This window comes from Panicum virgatum, chromosome 1N (genome assembly GCF_016808335.1).
Source record: "Panicum virgatum strain AP13 chromosome 1N, P.virgatum_v5, whole genome shotgun sequence".
NCBI lineage: Eukaryota > Viridiplantae > Streptophyta > Magnoliopsida > Poales > Poaceae > Panicum > Panicum virgatum.
In genome coordinates this window covers 62,127,630-62,142,277 of record NC_053145.1, presented here as the reverse complement: position 1 = coordinate 62,142,277, position 14,648 = coordinate 62,127,630, and the positions used below count along the sequence as shown (strand labels likewise).

The 14,648-nt window shown below is 48.0% G+C and overlaps 3 protein-coding genes across 3 annotated transcripts; 2 read left to right on the top strand and 1 right to left on the bottom strand.

Moving 5' to 3' along the window:
- Positions 1-774: 774 nt before the first annotated feature.
- LOC120653748 (translation initiation factor IF-2-like) lies at positions 775-1,470 on the top strand. The gene has a single exon (XM_039931426.1). The coding sequence runs from the start codon at positions 775-777 to the stop codon at positions 1,468-1,470; it is 696 nt and encodes a 231-aa protein (XP_039787360.1).
- Positions 1,471-3,147: 1,677 nt separating this feature from the next.
- Positions 3,148-4,029, top strand: LOC120653835. Its single transcript, XM_039931513.1, has one exon. The coding sequence runs from the start codon at positions 3,277-3,279 to the stop codon at positions 3,703-3,705; it is 429 nt and encodes a 142-aa protein (XP_039787447.1). The 5' UTR covers positions 3,148-3,276; the 3' UTR covers positions 3,706-4,029.
- Positions 4,030-5,317: 1,288 nt separating this feature from the next.
- Positions 5,318-14,045, bottom strand: LOC120653834 (presequence protease 1, chloroplastic/mitochondrial-like). The gene is made up of 19 exons (XM_039931512.1): positions 13,642-14,045; positions 13,075-13,255; positions 12,722-12,896; positions 12,498-12,630; positions 12,320-12,390; positions 11,726-11,809; positions 11,291-11,381; positions 10,636-11,156; positions 10,379-10,543; positions 10,074-10,292; positions 8,585-8,712; positions 8,295-8,484; positions 8,043-8,126; positions 7,866-7,963; positions 6,935-7,199; positions 6,668-6,830; positions 6,309-6,489; positions 5,934-6,005; positions 5,318-5,818 (listed from the first exon to the last, which is right to left on the bottom strand). Exons 1-19 carry the CDS (start codon positions 13,889-13,891, stop codon positions 5,677-5,679), a joined length of 3,213 nt encoding a protein of 1,070 aa, XP_039787446.1. The 5' UTR covers positions 13,892-14,045; the 3' UTR covers positions 5,318-5,676.
- Positions 14,046-14,648: the final 603 nt, after the last annotated feature.

The window sequence follows — 14,648 nt, the reverse complement described above, 5'->3', positions numbered from 1 at the left end:
GAGTTCATGCGGTGCCCATTTGTGATCTCGAGCTCCCCCTGAATAAGCTCCCATAAGCCCCTGATGCACGTTGTGTGGTGCGATTTCGACAGTGCTCCAACACGTGTGGAGCACGGCAGCGATACGCACGAATCGGGCTCAGACCTCTTAGGCTATCCGCACTCGTGGTACTTTAAATTCACTCTCTAAAAGGAATATTCTGTTTTGGTCATCAAGTTTCTCCGCGCTCATTCATTCTCTATATCTCCTCTATATCAACTACCATCCGCGAGATCCGCATATCAGAATTTTTTATACCCCACGACCCCACCACCGACGCCACCTCCATCTCACGCCGCCCCCAGCTTCTTCCCCGCAGGCCCCTCCCTCCTCCCTCAACACGCCGCCCCCTTCTTCTCCCTCACCGGCACTCCTAAACTCCTCCCTCCGCCGCGAGCTCCGCCGGCCTCGCCGTCGGCAGCGTCGAGCTCGGCCGGATCTGGGGCGGCGGCTCCTCCACCCTCTCTCCCTCGTCGAATCCAGGCGGAGGCCTGCGTGGGACCATGGTGGTGACGGCGGTGGGCCTGTGCGAGCCCCTCTCCCTCTGCCCCAGGTGGCGGCCCTCCTCCGGCCTCCCTCGCCGGCGCAGCCCTCCCCGGAGCTCCGGCCATCCCACGCTCCGGCAGTCCGTGGCCAATCCCGGCGGCACTCGACCTCGGCGCTCCCCTGCCGCGGCGTCCAACCCCCCCTCTCTCCTCCATCCATCGAGCTCGGTGGCCCGGCGCCGCGGCGGCCATGGCCCTCGGCGTCCCTCAAGCGCGCGGCGCGGAGCCTCGCGCGGGCGGCGGCAACAGCTCCATGCTCCAGCCGCAGCGGGAGGAAGGAGCTCCCGCGGAGCACGCGCGGCCGGAGCAGCCCGCGGGGCCGCGGGCGGGCGGAGCAGGGGGCGGGTGCGCGCAGCAGGCCTCGCGACGGCGGGGTGCGGCGGCTCCAGCTCCGTCCTCAAGCCCGCCGGCCGGCTGGATCCGCGCGCTGCGGGGTTGCAGGGCGAGGGGAGGCGGCGGCGGAGCTCCACCTCCCTCTTCCCTCCGCGCAGGGCCTCGCCGTGGCCCCCCTGCCGCGCGTCCTCGCCGCGTCCGTGCACGCGCGGGCAAGCCGGCCCGTGGCGGCGGTGGGCAGCGGGGCGGCGGAGGCGACTCCGCAAAGCAGAGCGAGGGGAGGCGGCAGCGGAGTTCCTCTTCCCTCCTTCCTGCTCCCTCCCTTGGGGGCCATGGCGGCCGCAATGCGGGGCGGAGGCGCGGCTCGCGCGCCGGACGGGCGGCGGAGCTCGAGCTCAGGCGCACGCGCCGGCCGCGGATGGCTCCCGGCGATCGCCCTCCCTCCTCCCGCGGTGGCGCGCCGAGCTCGACCGGAGTAGAGGCCGCGGTGGCGGGCGGGCGTGCGGCGGGGAGCAGGGCGGGAGGCAGGGGCGTCGGCGACGAGCGGCGCTAGAGCACAAGGCGGGGCGGAGCAGGGCGAGCCGTGGCGGGCGGGTGTGCGGCGCTGAGCTGGGCGGTTGGGGACGGACGCGAAGGACGAAGGGGGCCCGCGCACAGAGTATTGCGTTCCTCCCATACCGTGCTGGAAATCGTGTGCTTCCGCCCCGTCCGCAAAGATACAGAGCCATCTGGAGTGGCCGCTGCAGCAAAAAAATCTCTATGTTTGTACTCTATGTTGTTTACAGATCCATTTACAGATACCGGTGCAGACAGCCTTAGGCTGTCTGCAGCGGGACACTGAATAGGTCCTTCAGTAAACGTTAGAGGAAAACGATGTTGCAGCGGGGGACGGGAAAGCTCCCGCTACCGTCCCGGACTCGCCAAATCTAGTGCGATACGGGACGCGCACTACCGGCCACCATGGCGCGGGGCCTGCCTCCCACTGTCGCGCCCATCACCGGTCACCGAGCACTACGTACGCCTCCGCCACCGCTCGTCGCCGGGGCCAGCCTCCGCCGCGGCCGGCGCGCCCGCCCGCCCGCACGCCGGCTGGAAAGACTGCCGCCGCCCGCGAGGGTCGCCGGAGAGGAGCTGGCCCCTGGGAGGTCGAGGTCGCCGTCCGCCGCGAGCCCCTGAGCTCCGCCGCCGCCAGCGTCGCGGTCGCGCGTCGCGGCCCGCGCGGCTCGGCTCCGCCCCTCCGCCGCCGGCCTCGCGGTCGCGACCGCCGCTGTCCAGGCGCATGCTCGCCACCTTCTGGATCTCCGCCGCCGCGTCCATGCCCGCCGCGGCGCGCGCTACCCAGTACCCACGGCGAGGGCGAGGCGGGAGTGGGGCAGCTGCGGCGGGGCGTAGGGACGAGCCGACCACGGGCGGCGAGCCAGGGAGGAGAGGGCTGCCGGCGGCGGGGCGGAACAGGGGAGAAGGGCGCGGGGGGAGAGAGAGGTGTGAGGGAGGGCGTCGGGTAGGAGAGGTAAAAGGAACTGACATGTGGGTCCTATCTCTTGGTAGTTAGTATAGTGTAGGATACAGAGGATGAACGGGTGCAGCAAAACTGAATGTAGAGTAGAGAATCTTGATGATCAGGACAGTATATTTCTTTTAGAGGATGAATTTAGAGTACGACGAGTGCGAATAGCCTTAGGACTTGGCGCGCCACACTTGGCGGTGAGTTGTGTTCGGTTCGGTTCGTTTGCTAGACCAAGGTCATGTTTGTTTCTTCGGATCCAAAATTCTAGAACGTGGAATCTTGTCATTTAGAAGTATTAAATAAAATTTATTTACAAAATTTTTCACAGATAAGTGTAATTTAGTGCGACAAATCTAATGAGTCTAACTAAACTATAATTTACTACATTGACGCAACAATAACCATCCACCAATCATAAATTAATATACCTCGTTAGAATCGTCTCGTAAAGTAGCCCTAGAATTCTGCCATTAGTTTTATGATTACTCTCTCTATCCCTTTTTAAATGTCGTTATTAGTGTGCATGCCACAAGTTTGACTCGATTTGTAGAAAAGACATGCAACATTTGTATCTTTAAATAAATTTGTTAAAAAACTAGATTAAAAAATCTATCTAATGATATTAATTATATATCATAAATATTAATATTTTTTATATAGAATTAATCAAAATTATTTTTTGGGAAGCGAAAACGACAGTTATTTAGGGACGGAGGGAAGTAGACTTTATTTAATGCTCTAAATGGCATTCTTTGGTAAAAAATCCAGATCCAGAAGGCCCAACTACCTCGCGTCTCCTCGGCTCTTCCTCATCGCCTACGCTACGGATCGTGGCAGCCAGAGCCACCAGCAATGTCAGGCGGCGGCGGGCGGCGAGGATGGAGCCCGTTCGACGCGATCCGCAGCTTCCCGTCGACGCCCGAGTCGCTCATGTCGCAGATCGACGCGGCCATCGCCTCCACGGAGTACGCTCGCGCCTGCGCCCTCCTCGACCCCGACCCCGCCTCCGCCTCCTCGCAGCCGCAGCCCACGCCCGGCGAGGGGGCCGCGGCCTCCCCTCCGGCCTGCTATGACGAGAAGGTCGCGGACGAGGCGTACCGTGCGGCGTGCGCGGCGCTGGGGGCGGGGCGGCCGGACGCCGCCGTGCGGTCGCTGCGGGTGGCGCTGGCGAGCTGCCCGCCGGAGAAGACCGCGGCCGTCGCCAAGGTGAGGTCCATGCTGGCCATCGCGTCCGCCCAGCTGCACAAGCAGCAGCACCAGGCGCAGCTGAGCAGGAAGTGAGGCGCTGCTTCGCCCTCGCTGCGGGCTGCAGATGCGATTAGATCTCGTCGAGACATGATTAGATGCATTGATGTTTCAAGTTAAATGCGTTCTGTTCTAATTGCTCCGGCAGCAAATTATAGAAGGGGAACTTGCTGTGTATCCGACTGCGATCTGCTGCCAATCTAGATAGTCTCTGAGCTAGTTATTGCCCACAATCTAGATAGTCTCTTGTGCATATTGTGTCAGAATTACGTTGTTTTTACTGACTGCTGAGCTAAAAAGCTAACATGAGGAAGCACATGAGAACTAGCAATCTATCACACACTATTGTGCCGCGCATCATTCTGAGGTATGTGCAAGTATTCATTCTGCTGCTGTGATGGAGAGGGTGCTGTAGCCGTGTAAGTTGATGTTAAATCGACAGAATGTGGCATTCATCCGCGGCGGGCAAAGGTTGAAAAAACCAATATCATGTCAGATAATTCTGTATGCGTATAAAGGAAAGCTGAATGATGTTCTGTAGGTAACAATAAATCCATCAAAAAAATGGAGAACAATATGCCAATCGATAAGCATGTGGTCTGGTCTCGGCTCACAATGACAGCCAAGGAATTGACCAGGCCTGTCTCCAGGAATTCGAGGCTCTAGAGCGAAATGCAAAATGGGGTCCTAAAATATATAAGAATAATATGTCAAATATAAATAATATGTTTTTTCATACAATTATATATGCAATTCCTATTTTTAATAGAAATAAATAAAAGTAAATCAAATTTAAACCATACTTCATAACTAATCAACAAAGAAAAGAAGAGATTGAAAAATGAAAACACCAAATCTGCCGTGGAGTGGAGCCTGGTGTCCCAGGGCAGCAGGGCGCCGGGCACTGTTGTTGGCTTGTTGCCCTCCCAGGGGCCAGCTTCCAGCGGGTAGCCGGCAGGCTTCCAGTGGCCGCTGTGGTTGCCGTCGCGGCCGGCGGATGCAGGATGCACGCGTGCAGGCACGCAGCCCGCCCCTAGGTAGCAGCAAGGTAGTGACAGCGATTGGACGACGATTCGTATTCTATTTCGCTGATGATGATTAGTGCTGCCGAGCTACGTCTTGACCAACTAATTGGAGGCGCCTTGGCCCAACTACTTGGGGGGCCTGTGCCGTCGCCCAGCTGGCCCGTGGCCATCGACGGGCCTGGAATTGACCAAGATTCAGCTAGTTTACAGGGCCAAAGTTTGAGCCTTTGGCAACAGATATAAGTCTGATCATGTTATCCAACTAGGTGATCCCAGCACAATTTCACGCCTGAGGGTTCCGCCAGCCGCGAGGGTCGCCGGTTGCTGATGAGGCGAACCGAGCGGCGTCCATGGTTGGCGCTGGTAAGCTTCTCGCCGGGGAAGCCGGAGCCGTGGCCGTCGCTTAGTAGCACCACCGAGAGAGCAGAAAGCCAAACTCATCACTGCTGTAATTCCTCTGCTGGGACCTGGGAAAATCGCTAATTGTACCTTGGACAGATTCATGTTTCCTGTTTGTTTGGCTTGGTCGGGACGACAGAGATCACAGATAGCAAACTCGGTGTGATAGTTTCCTAACCATTCGACGCAAAAATTGCGTGATGGGTATGGAAAACCATAAACAATTGGAGCAGATCACATCTCCTCTTTCTATTCTGTCTGAAACTCTGAAATTGTGTACAAAAGTACATCCGACTTGTTTGAGCTCTGAGCTGACATGGGGAAACGCAGCATCGCTAAACGTGAGAAATCTACCATATACCAATGTGCTGCGCTCCTGGCTTTCAACTAATTATTGCCCCCAAAAATTGCATGGGAAAGGAGAAGCCAGAATTCAGTTACAGCCATGGTTGACGAGATGGTGCTCTCTCTATGTGTTACATTGATACATTGTCAGGTTTGGCAGTCATTGGTGTCTGATGAAGGCCTGAACTGGAAATTTCCAAAAAAAAAAAAACCTCACGACTAATCCTGCAAAAGGACCTCACAGGCACTTCTTTACTTCTGGGAATACAGATTTTTCCTTATTTGCAGCTTCGACATCATCAGGTGATGCTACAGCAACAACCACCCCATTGTCCTTGATGCTTTCGACTGCATCAGCAAACTCCTTGAAATCCTTCAGGCTGCCACCAGAAAAATAACACAATCAATGTTTATTGTGAAGCAAACATCACGCTTGAGAATCGGACAAGCAGAAAAAAAAGATGTCTATGATGCCTGTATCATGGACTTGCTTACCTTGTGGATAGTATCTCTTCACGTCTTTGCTGGCGTTCCTCGTCGGTGATACCCAGCAAATATCGCAATAGACTGAAAAAAAAGGTGGCATGCACGTTTAGTAAAACCACACATTTTTGTGCTATGAAACCAAATTAAATAAAAAACTTTAGCTTGTTCATCGTATTTCCATAAAGTTTCCAAAGACCAGGGTGCACCAATACCAGGATCCATATCCCCCAAGAAAATTCATTTTTTCTAATTTAATTCACATTTTCAAGCTTGGACCTACTGCAGTGAAGGCTGGGTTTACAGTACCACCAATAAGGCATATCATCAATTATTGGCTGATTTGTGCTGTACAAGAGTATGCAGCACAAATAGAGGTTTACATACCTGCTGTAACCTTTAGCATCAGGTAGCTGGTAGGCGTCAACATCACCTATGGTTCCAATAATAGCTTTTGCGAGCGCATCATCATCCATTTCTAGCTCTCTAAGGAATTTTGCTGTCTCATCATAGACATCTAGTGTTTTCAGCAAGTTTGGATCCCGATATGACAAATAAGAGAACACTCCTGCAACAGTAAACAGTATTAGTATTATGTGAATAATTTACCCTGGATAAAGTGTGATGCTTAATAAATACAATAAATAGAAAAGGGCAATGGGGCATACACTTTTCTACTGTTTTAGCAGTTATTTGGGAAAAGTTGAAACAAGTCAACAACAGGTCAAGAAACAGAATAGAAGTACCTGAATGGGTGTCAAAATCACAAAAACCTCCATATGCGCCACCACTAACTCGAACACGGTCCCATAACCATGTATTGCTTATGTGCTTTGAGATGACATAGGCACTTCCATTGAGCTGGTATCCGCTTTGGTAAAGGTTGCCAGCTTTTCCAACATAATTTACCTTAAAACAACAGAAAAAATTATATTGAAAATTAACTGTGCCAAATTCCATTGAGGAATAATCTCTCAATTATTGCTGTAAGCCATTCAGACTAATAGCCTTACCTGAGTTGGGACAACAATGGCTTCATTAACAGACGGTAGTCGAGAAAGCCATGGATCACTTCCAAGGGATGGGCTACTTGGTAGTGAATCAAGAAACTTGGCAATATGTTGGTTTGATTTTTCAAGATTTTTCCAGTCACTTGTTAGGTTGATCAAGCAACCATTCTTGGAAAAGAGTGATTTTCTCATCTCCTCAAGTGAAGATGATATGCTATCCCAGTCTTGATCAATCTTAGTTTCCAGGTCCCGCAGATACAAAAGATAACTGCCAATAGCAGCATACAAATAAATAAATATCTCGACACAGTAGCATGTTGAGAAGAAAAAAAAACATAAGGCCCTCCGCAGTGTTGTAGCGATGCCAAGAAAATATGGGCTCCACAGTGACCAAATAGGCATCGGTGCTATGAGAGCTGCAGTGTGCAAAAGTTTAGGCATCGGTGCTTTATAAATCTATGGGTCCACATGAAATAAACTATTACTACTTTTTGCTCTCATCCAGGTGAGCGGGAGCCCGTAGAAGGAGCAGCAGGTGAGCTTAAATATTTTTTTACTGAACGAGCACCGAAGCTTGTTCTTGCTTCGCTCCCGATTTTGTAGGCATCGCTTGGAATTGGCATCGCTAGCTGCAATGTGAGAAGCGATGCTATAATTCTCTCTCTCCTCTTCAAGCACCACTCTGGACACACGTTGTGGAGGGTCTAAGGCTACTTTCTTACAAATGGCTTATCAAAGAACTGAAAGCCAAGTCCTTCACGCAAAAGAAAGAAAAAGGAAGAATAAACCAAGAAATCATATCATAGTGGTAACCTACAATAGGCTACTGCAGAGTAATGCAATATGCCTACGAGGCAGTAGTTATAAATTCCATTGAGGGAGCCAGCTGACTTGACAATCTGTACATATATGCATATACCACTAAGAATCTTACCTAACACCACCCAGTTGTTCACCGATCCATCCAGCTGCATTTAACTTAGCATCCATTCTAGCAGCTGCTATGCCATGGCCACTGCCCCTCAAGCGATTCTGTATTGGATAGATCGTTACGTGACCACATCAACGGCATGTTTATGGCAATTTAAACACAACGATGATAGTTTAGTACCTCCATTCTTGCTTTACTTTGAGAAACAAACTGCTTGAACCTCTGTTGTTCTGTGAACTGAACATCTTGAAGAATGGTGTACATCTGAAATAAGAGAAAATTGTTTAGCTCCCTTATGCCAATATGCGAGCAGCGATTTCATGACAAGATCAGTTATCATGCAAGTTAACAGATTGAGCAACAAGCATGTATTCTGCATCCTGGCATTCCCTTTGCCATTATAAACTATATAGAACATTAGCAAAAGCATACCAGATTAAACAAATCTTCTACTCGTGGTGCCATTGCCTTTCCCCGAACAATGATGCGAGTAAGAGGATCTTCTTTACCCCTAACTGACGATGTGAACGGGTAAACTGATATGCCTCCAGTTTTTCTTCCAATTAATTGATTAAGTTGCACAAAGTCCATATCTTTTGTGCCCATCTCCAGCAAGGATTGGCTGGCACACATTCTCATAGTTAGTTCAAATTCAAATGCCACACATACTATACAGAAAATCTTCATGATAAATCAACAGCAAGATCAATCCACCAGCTCACCAGAACAATGGTAACAACTGTAGGTGCTCTTTCTTGATTGAACCCATGTCAAATACAACTTCAGAGTAGACAACGTCATTGGTGAAGAGATCGTGTTGCAAAACCTTGACACCATTTATCTCTCCAACCTGCATAAATGCATGTCATTTTTCTAGTATAACTAAAACAATAGAAGGAAGAAAGGTTCTATATGACCAACAAAAATAACCAGCGCGCGGAGGGGGGGGGGGACCAAGCATTGAATAAGAAAAGCCCCCTCACGCAAACCCCCGAACCCGTGCCCCACCCTTACATAGGGGCACCGTTACCCAAGCGAGTGCGGGCTGGGACCTTCCTTTATGCTTAGACCAAATAAGGAAAAACAAAGGCAGCGGTACTAACTATTTAACCATTCGTAGCTCAAACATCATCAACCATCTGATACGTATTCTGAGGAAAAACATTTTGCCAGTAAATAGAGTAGCATTCAGCCCACACCAATTTGAGGGACAAGTTAGGAGCTGCCTAGATGGATATCTCTTCCCTTCCCCAGCAAAGCAATTAGTCTTACCATGCACAAGGAGGCTATTTGATATGTAGAACTTTGGCTGGTAAATTTTTTTTTCCTAGAAAAATGCCTCGTCCCTCGACCCGGGAACGTCGTTCCGATTCGAGGGTCGGGGTCGAAGAGGGTCAGTGTCCCATTCAAGGTTGGATCGTGTCCTGGTTTGAAAGGGGTCGCAACCCCATTGCTAGCAGATTTAATTGGGATAAGGAGGTTAAGGACAGTGGATTGGTGTGGATTTTGTTAGACAATGAGCTGAGTACATGTAGCATGGTCTAAATGTACTCTTTTATATGTTTCTTATATGCTTGTGCAGATTAGTTTCTTCATTAGTAGCACATATATAGTTTTTGTCTTTATCGACCCGAAGATATCGACCCCAATGAATTAGGGTCGCGTCCCACATAATAATTTATCGTTCCATAGATGTATACTCCCTTCGTACCACAATTTTATAAAATGACGACCCTCGACCCTCGACCCCGTTCCTCGACCCGGTCGACCCAGGAACTTTGTGACTATGAGAAAATTTGGCCTACCTGAGAACAGGACACTCCTAATTTCACATCTTCACCACATAGTCAAATTAACTCTTCAAGGTGAAAGTTTTGAGAAGTGGGGAACCATGAAGATTCATATCCTAGATAAATTTTCTTGTTACAAGATGCGGTAACAAGTTCTGTCCAGTATATGCAACTCTGGTTAAGACTAAATTTTTCATAAAAAGTTTGCATTCAACTTATTGCACTAAGTTGGCGAGACTGCTGATTTCATAACTACTTGGAGAGCTTCACTAGGGACAATTCAAACGTATCATTAGGCTTTCACGACTTTTGCTGAAGCTCTGATGGAGCCGGAGCTTTCCGTTAGGCATCAGAGCTCCAACTGAGAGAAAATAAATCCAGAATATTGGGCCAAATATGTAGTTGCAAGACAAGGAAATACCTCTATTGGTATATGAATAGGCTTTTTCGGGATATCTTGCAATGATAAACTAGGGACAGCCTTGAGAGCCTCTGGAGGATCTGGTGTTTCCTGTTTTTCCTTTAGCTCCTTTGTAGCATGTGCCAACTCTGCAAGATCCTCCTGAGTCATGCTAGCTTTCACTTGTTTTAGAATTTCCTTCTCAGCTGCTTCATCACGTGATGCTTTCTCCGGATCAGGCTGCATATTAAAGGTTAAATTTAAAGTATATCTGAAGCATAAAGAAAACTCTATCACGAATCTGAAGTGAGAAGTCATCTACTGACCTGCATTTCAACTGTGACACGATGTGTATTCTTCAAAATAAATTTTTCAATGAGTGGTGAGAACACAGCTTTTGATCCCTCCTGTGCAATGCGTGCTTTCAATTGCTGCAATGGCTGTTCATATTTCAGAGGCTCAAAAGGGTCCATATCATATATCCATTTGGCCTGCAATTTTTTGTGAAGTTGAAGATATTACATGGATATGTTGAAACATATGCCTGTTCTTAAAATGAAAGGCATGAGATAGTTATTCGTACAATCGAGCGAAGCATGAGTGATAAGCCTCGAGGGAATGATCCTGTGTTGTTCTCTCTGAGAGCAAATTCGATTGTGTTCATAGAAGCCTCCACTGCATCTGATGCAAAACCTTCTTCTGCCAAATTCTTCAAAGTTTGCATAACCAACTCTTCAACTTTTTGAATATTATCCTCTGATACACCTTTCAGGCCAATACTAAATTGTGGTTGAAGGAGCTCATCCTCAACACCACCACCCACTATAGCATCTCCTAAACCACTTTCAAGAAGAATCCGTCTAAGAGGTGAAGCAGGAGTCCCCAGCAATAGATGATCCAGGAAACCAAGTGTAAGCTCAGTTTCTACATCTAGTGGCTCCTCTGATAACAGCCAATTAATGCACACCATATATTTCTTTCTTAAATCGCCTTCTTCACCAGCAGGGAACTTCTCTATGACCCTCACTGGTTCTTTGAATAGCCTCTGTGGCCAAATCTTTGATTCATTAGGAGCAGTGCTGGCTTCAAATTGGTCAAGGTATTCTACAGAAGAAAGGGGTAGGAAAAGGACAGAAGTTTTAAAAGGGTAAGAAAAAGGAAAACTTGGAACATCATGAAAAGGTGGTTCAAGGAAAACAACCATGTGATAAGATGAGCCTCTTAGATTTGCAACTTACCACTTAGAACGCGCAGCCGCTCTTTTGGGTCATCATCACCATAGAACCAGATCCTCGCATTGCTTGGATGATAATACTTACTGTGGAACTCCTGGGCACAAGGCATACGAAAAAAAAGTGAAAACTAAATCAACAACAAACTAAGAATCAAAATTAGCTTAATGCTACTCCATAATATAGAAACATTTTTTTCTGGTGGAGCTATAATGAAATCAGGTGCCCTGATCTAGCACTTGATCTTTATAATTTTAGCAAAAAAATACCAATTATCAAAACCCCTAATTATAAAAGAGTAAAAGGCCCTTGCTGGCCCAAGCAATAGCTAACAGCTCAAAAGACACCATGAAGCACCATTGCTGGCACAGAGCGTATAATAACAAATGCAAAGTAATCAATAAAGAAAATCCCAAATTTGGATCCAGATTAAGATCAGACCTTGAATTCTTCAAAAGTAAGCTTTGGGATTTCATTTGGGTCCCCGCCACTATCGACGCCATACGTGTTCTCAGGGGAAAGTGCCTGCAGAAGGTTCCAAAAAGTTAAGAATTCTACTTCTACCAACTGGTAAAACACGATCATGACTATGAAAAAATGCCTTGGGGATCTCAAAAGAATGGCAAAAGCGGGTATCCAGACCTATTAGCACAAACGAATAAACCAGGAAAGAATCCGTCAATGAGGCATACACTAAAAATAAAGTTACTGCTCCCTAATGTACTAAAGTTTAAAATAAACCCAGCTGAAACAAGAAGCAAAATGAACATCAGGAAAATGCAACATCCCTGGACCCAAGGAAGGAAGCGATAATCCACAAGTCCGGATCTGGTTGAAAATAATGACACAGGGATGAAATTAACAAAAACATTGAACTAATCTATAGGGTCAAAGTTTAAACTCAGCAATAAATGTAGATTGTTAAAAAGGGCCAGATCATGTTGGGCCCTCCACAAGGAGATCTCAGGGCAATATCACGCAAAGTAAAATAAGAGGCAACGAGATTGAACAAGTGAAACAGAACCATTAATTTACCTGCTGGGACACACGCCCCATTATGTTATCGGGTTGAGAGTAAACTCCTTTCATCTCATTGAAGACAACACCTAAAGTGGCAAATTGAATGATTATATCCAAATACTTTTTGAAGGACAAGTAACCTCACATATAAATGCGCTTTCTCTATAGGGTTAGAATTAAGGAATAACCAAACCTTTGTACGTTATCTCTTCATCAGGGTTGTCAAGCTCATAGTGCCAACCTTCTTGTTGAAATGTTTGGAAGTCCTCCACACATTTAGGGAAAAAGACAGCATCAAGGTATACATCTACCAGGTTGTAGAAATCCTGGAAAGCAATCAAATGTGCGATGACGATGTTAAAAAAAGAGTTAGCTAGGACAAATGACTGAAGCATATTTGTGGCCATTAGGTATTACCTTAGTGTTTGTTGATGCAACTGGATAACATGTCCGATCAGGATATGTGAATGCATTCAGGAATGTGTGTAAGCTTCCTTTTAGGAGTTCAACAAATGGTTCTTTCAAAGGGTATTTTCTTGATCCACAGAGAACACTATGTTCAAGGATGTGGGGTATGCCAGTCGAGTTTTTCCTGGTAATAAAAAGATACTTCATTAAAACACAACAGTAAGCTTACATGCAATGATTCTTTACTTTTATCTATGTGTAGGACTGCCTAGCTCATTTATGGACAAATCCTGTGCAAAATGAAGACAGCATACTAACGTACCATCAACAAAAGAAAGAAAACAAGGACTAGATTCACTTACGGAGGGGTTCGGAAAACAATGCCAAACACTTTATTCTCATCGTCGTTTGACACAGACATCACTTCAGCACCCGTCTTCTTGTGCTTGTAAAGAACAGCAGTTGATTTGCACTCATCTATAATCTGTTCAGAGACCTTTTCAAATCCGAGCTTTGCAGCATACTCATGCACATCATCTGTATCTGCTTATGTCAGAAGAATGAGGTCAAACTCTTGACAAAATAATATAGCCTTGATTTTTCAAATAACAGAAGTATGTAGTTTCAATGACGGCTCCCTTTACAAGTACTCCGTAGTTTATTATCAGATTCAGCTGCCTCATGTCAAAACTATGAGCCAAACAACATAGCAAATGTGCAGTTTGTATGGTAAAAAATAATCCTGAGACCTAAATGGTACATAAAAGGAAATCCCGGCATACACTAGCCATCAAATTGCAACTTTTACATCTATATTCCAAATGAACAATACATTGCTTCCTCTTGCTTCGGCAATTGCAAGTAAAACAGCACACCTCACTACCCTTTCCACTACTGATAAGGTCGAGCAGAAGCAGTTATGTTCGCACCATAGGGCACAGGAGAGGGCGAGGTAGAGACGGCGGGCGCGGACAGCCTTCGCGCGAGCCGTGGCGTGGCGGCCGGCCAGTACCGCCCGTGGCGTGGCAGCGACGAGTAGCCGCGCGCCGGGAATGAGGACGGCAACGGCCGGCGCGCCAAGGACGAGGCGGCGGCTGCGGGGACGACGGCGGGCCTGCCCCCGCGGCAGCGGTGTAGGAGGCGGCGGCCTGAGGTGCGGAGCAGCGCCACCCGCTCCATGCCGCAGGTGTCCAGCTTGCCGGTGTTGCCTCTAGGAAGGAAGTCTGGATTAGAGTGTTGGTGGGGAGAGGGCTTGGGTGGGGGCGGCGACCTGGCGGGCGTAGCTTCTTGTGATTAGGCTTTCGGTTCCTGGGCTTTTCCGGTCGCAAGGTTTTGCTTGGGCTTAAAGAAGGTGAAGGCTGACGAAGAGAGAATTTAAAAAAAAATCTTCGATTTTTGTCGGACCCTTTTGAGTTTTTATAGTGGATTTTTGGATGGCTGGGATTGTTTGGTGGAATTTCGTGTGGTTGATGGTGAGTTGGTGCGAATTGTGGTACACGCAAAGCGTGTTGCAAATTTTGGTGTATATGGACGTGTCTTCAGCATGGACATTGGACTATTGGAGAGGTGTGGTAGAGTTTTGCAAGTCTGTCTTGGGCGTTCTGTAATCCTTTCGTTTGAATGTATGTATAGACATGTCAGTTTCAACCAACAAGCTGGACACACTATCTATCTGGACTCTGTAATTTTTTCTTAAAAAAAATATGAGTTGGGCTTTTTACACCCACATGCAGTTAGCCCATTCTGAGTAGCTGGCCCATTGGCCGCCGAATTTCTCTCTCGTTCTGTTTAGTTGACTAGAAAAAACTCTCTGAAAAAAAAAGTTGACTAGAAAAACGAAACCAACCCCACCCAATTGGCTCCTCTCCATTAGTCTCCGCCACGTTCATATCCACGGCTCGCTCCGCTTTCCTTTGTGGCTTCCCTCTCAAAATCT

Excerpts from the sequence above, each read along its gene's own strand:
- LOC120653835 (XM_039931513.1), top strand. The coding sequence starts at position 3,277 with ATGTCAGGCGGCGGCGGGCGGCGAGGATGGAGCCCGTTCGACGCGATC.
- LOC120653748 (XM_039931426.1), top strand. The coding sequence starts at position 775 with ATGGCCCTCGGCGTCCCTCAAGCGCGCGGCGCGGAGCCTCGCGCGGGC.
- LOC120653834 (XM_039931512.1), bottom strand. The coding sequence starts at position 13,891 with ATGGAGCGGGTGGCGCTGCTCCGCACCTCAGGCCGCCGCCTCCTACAC. Across the intron at positions 8,713-10,073 it reads CTATTCATATACCAATAGAG|GTTGGAGAGATAAATGGTGT; the intron begins GTATTTCCTTGT and ends GCATTTATGCAG. Across the intron at positions 5,819-5,933 it reads GAAGAGATACTATCCACAAG|CCTGAAGGATTTCAAGGAGT; the intron begins GTAAGCAAGTCC and ends TTCTGGTGGCAG.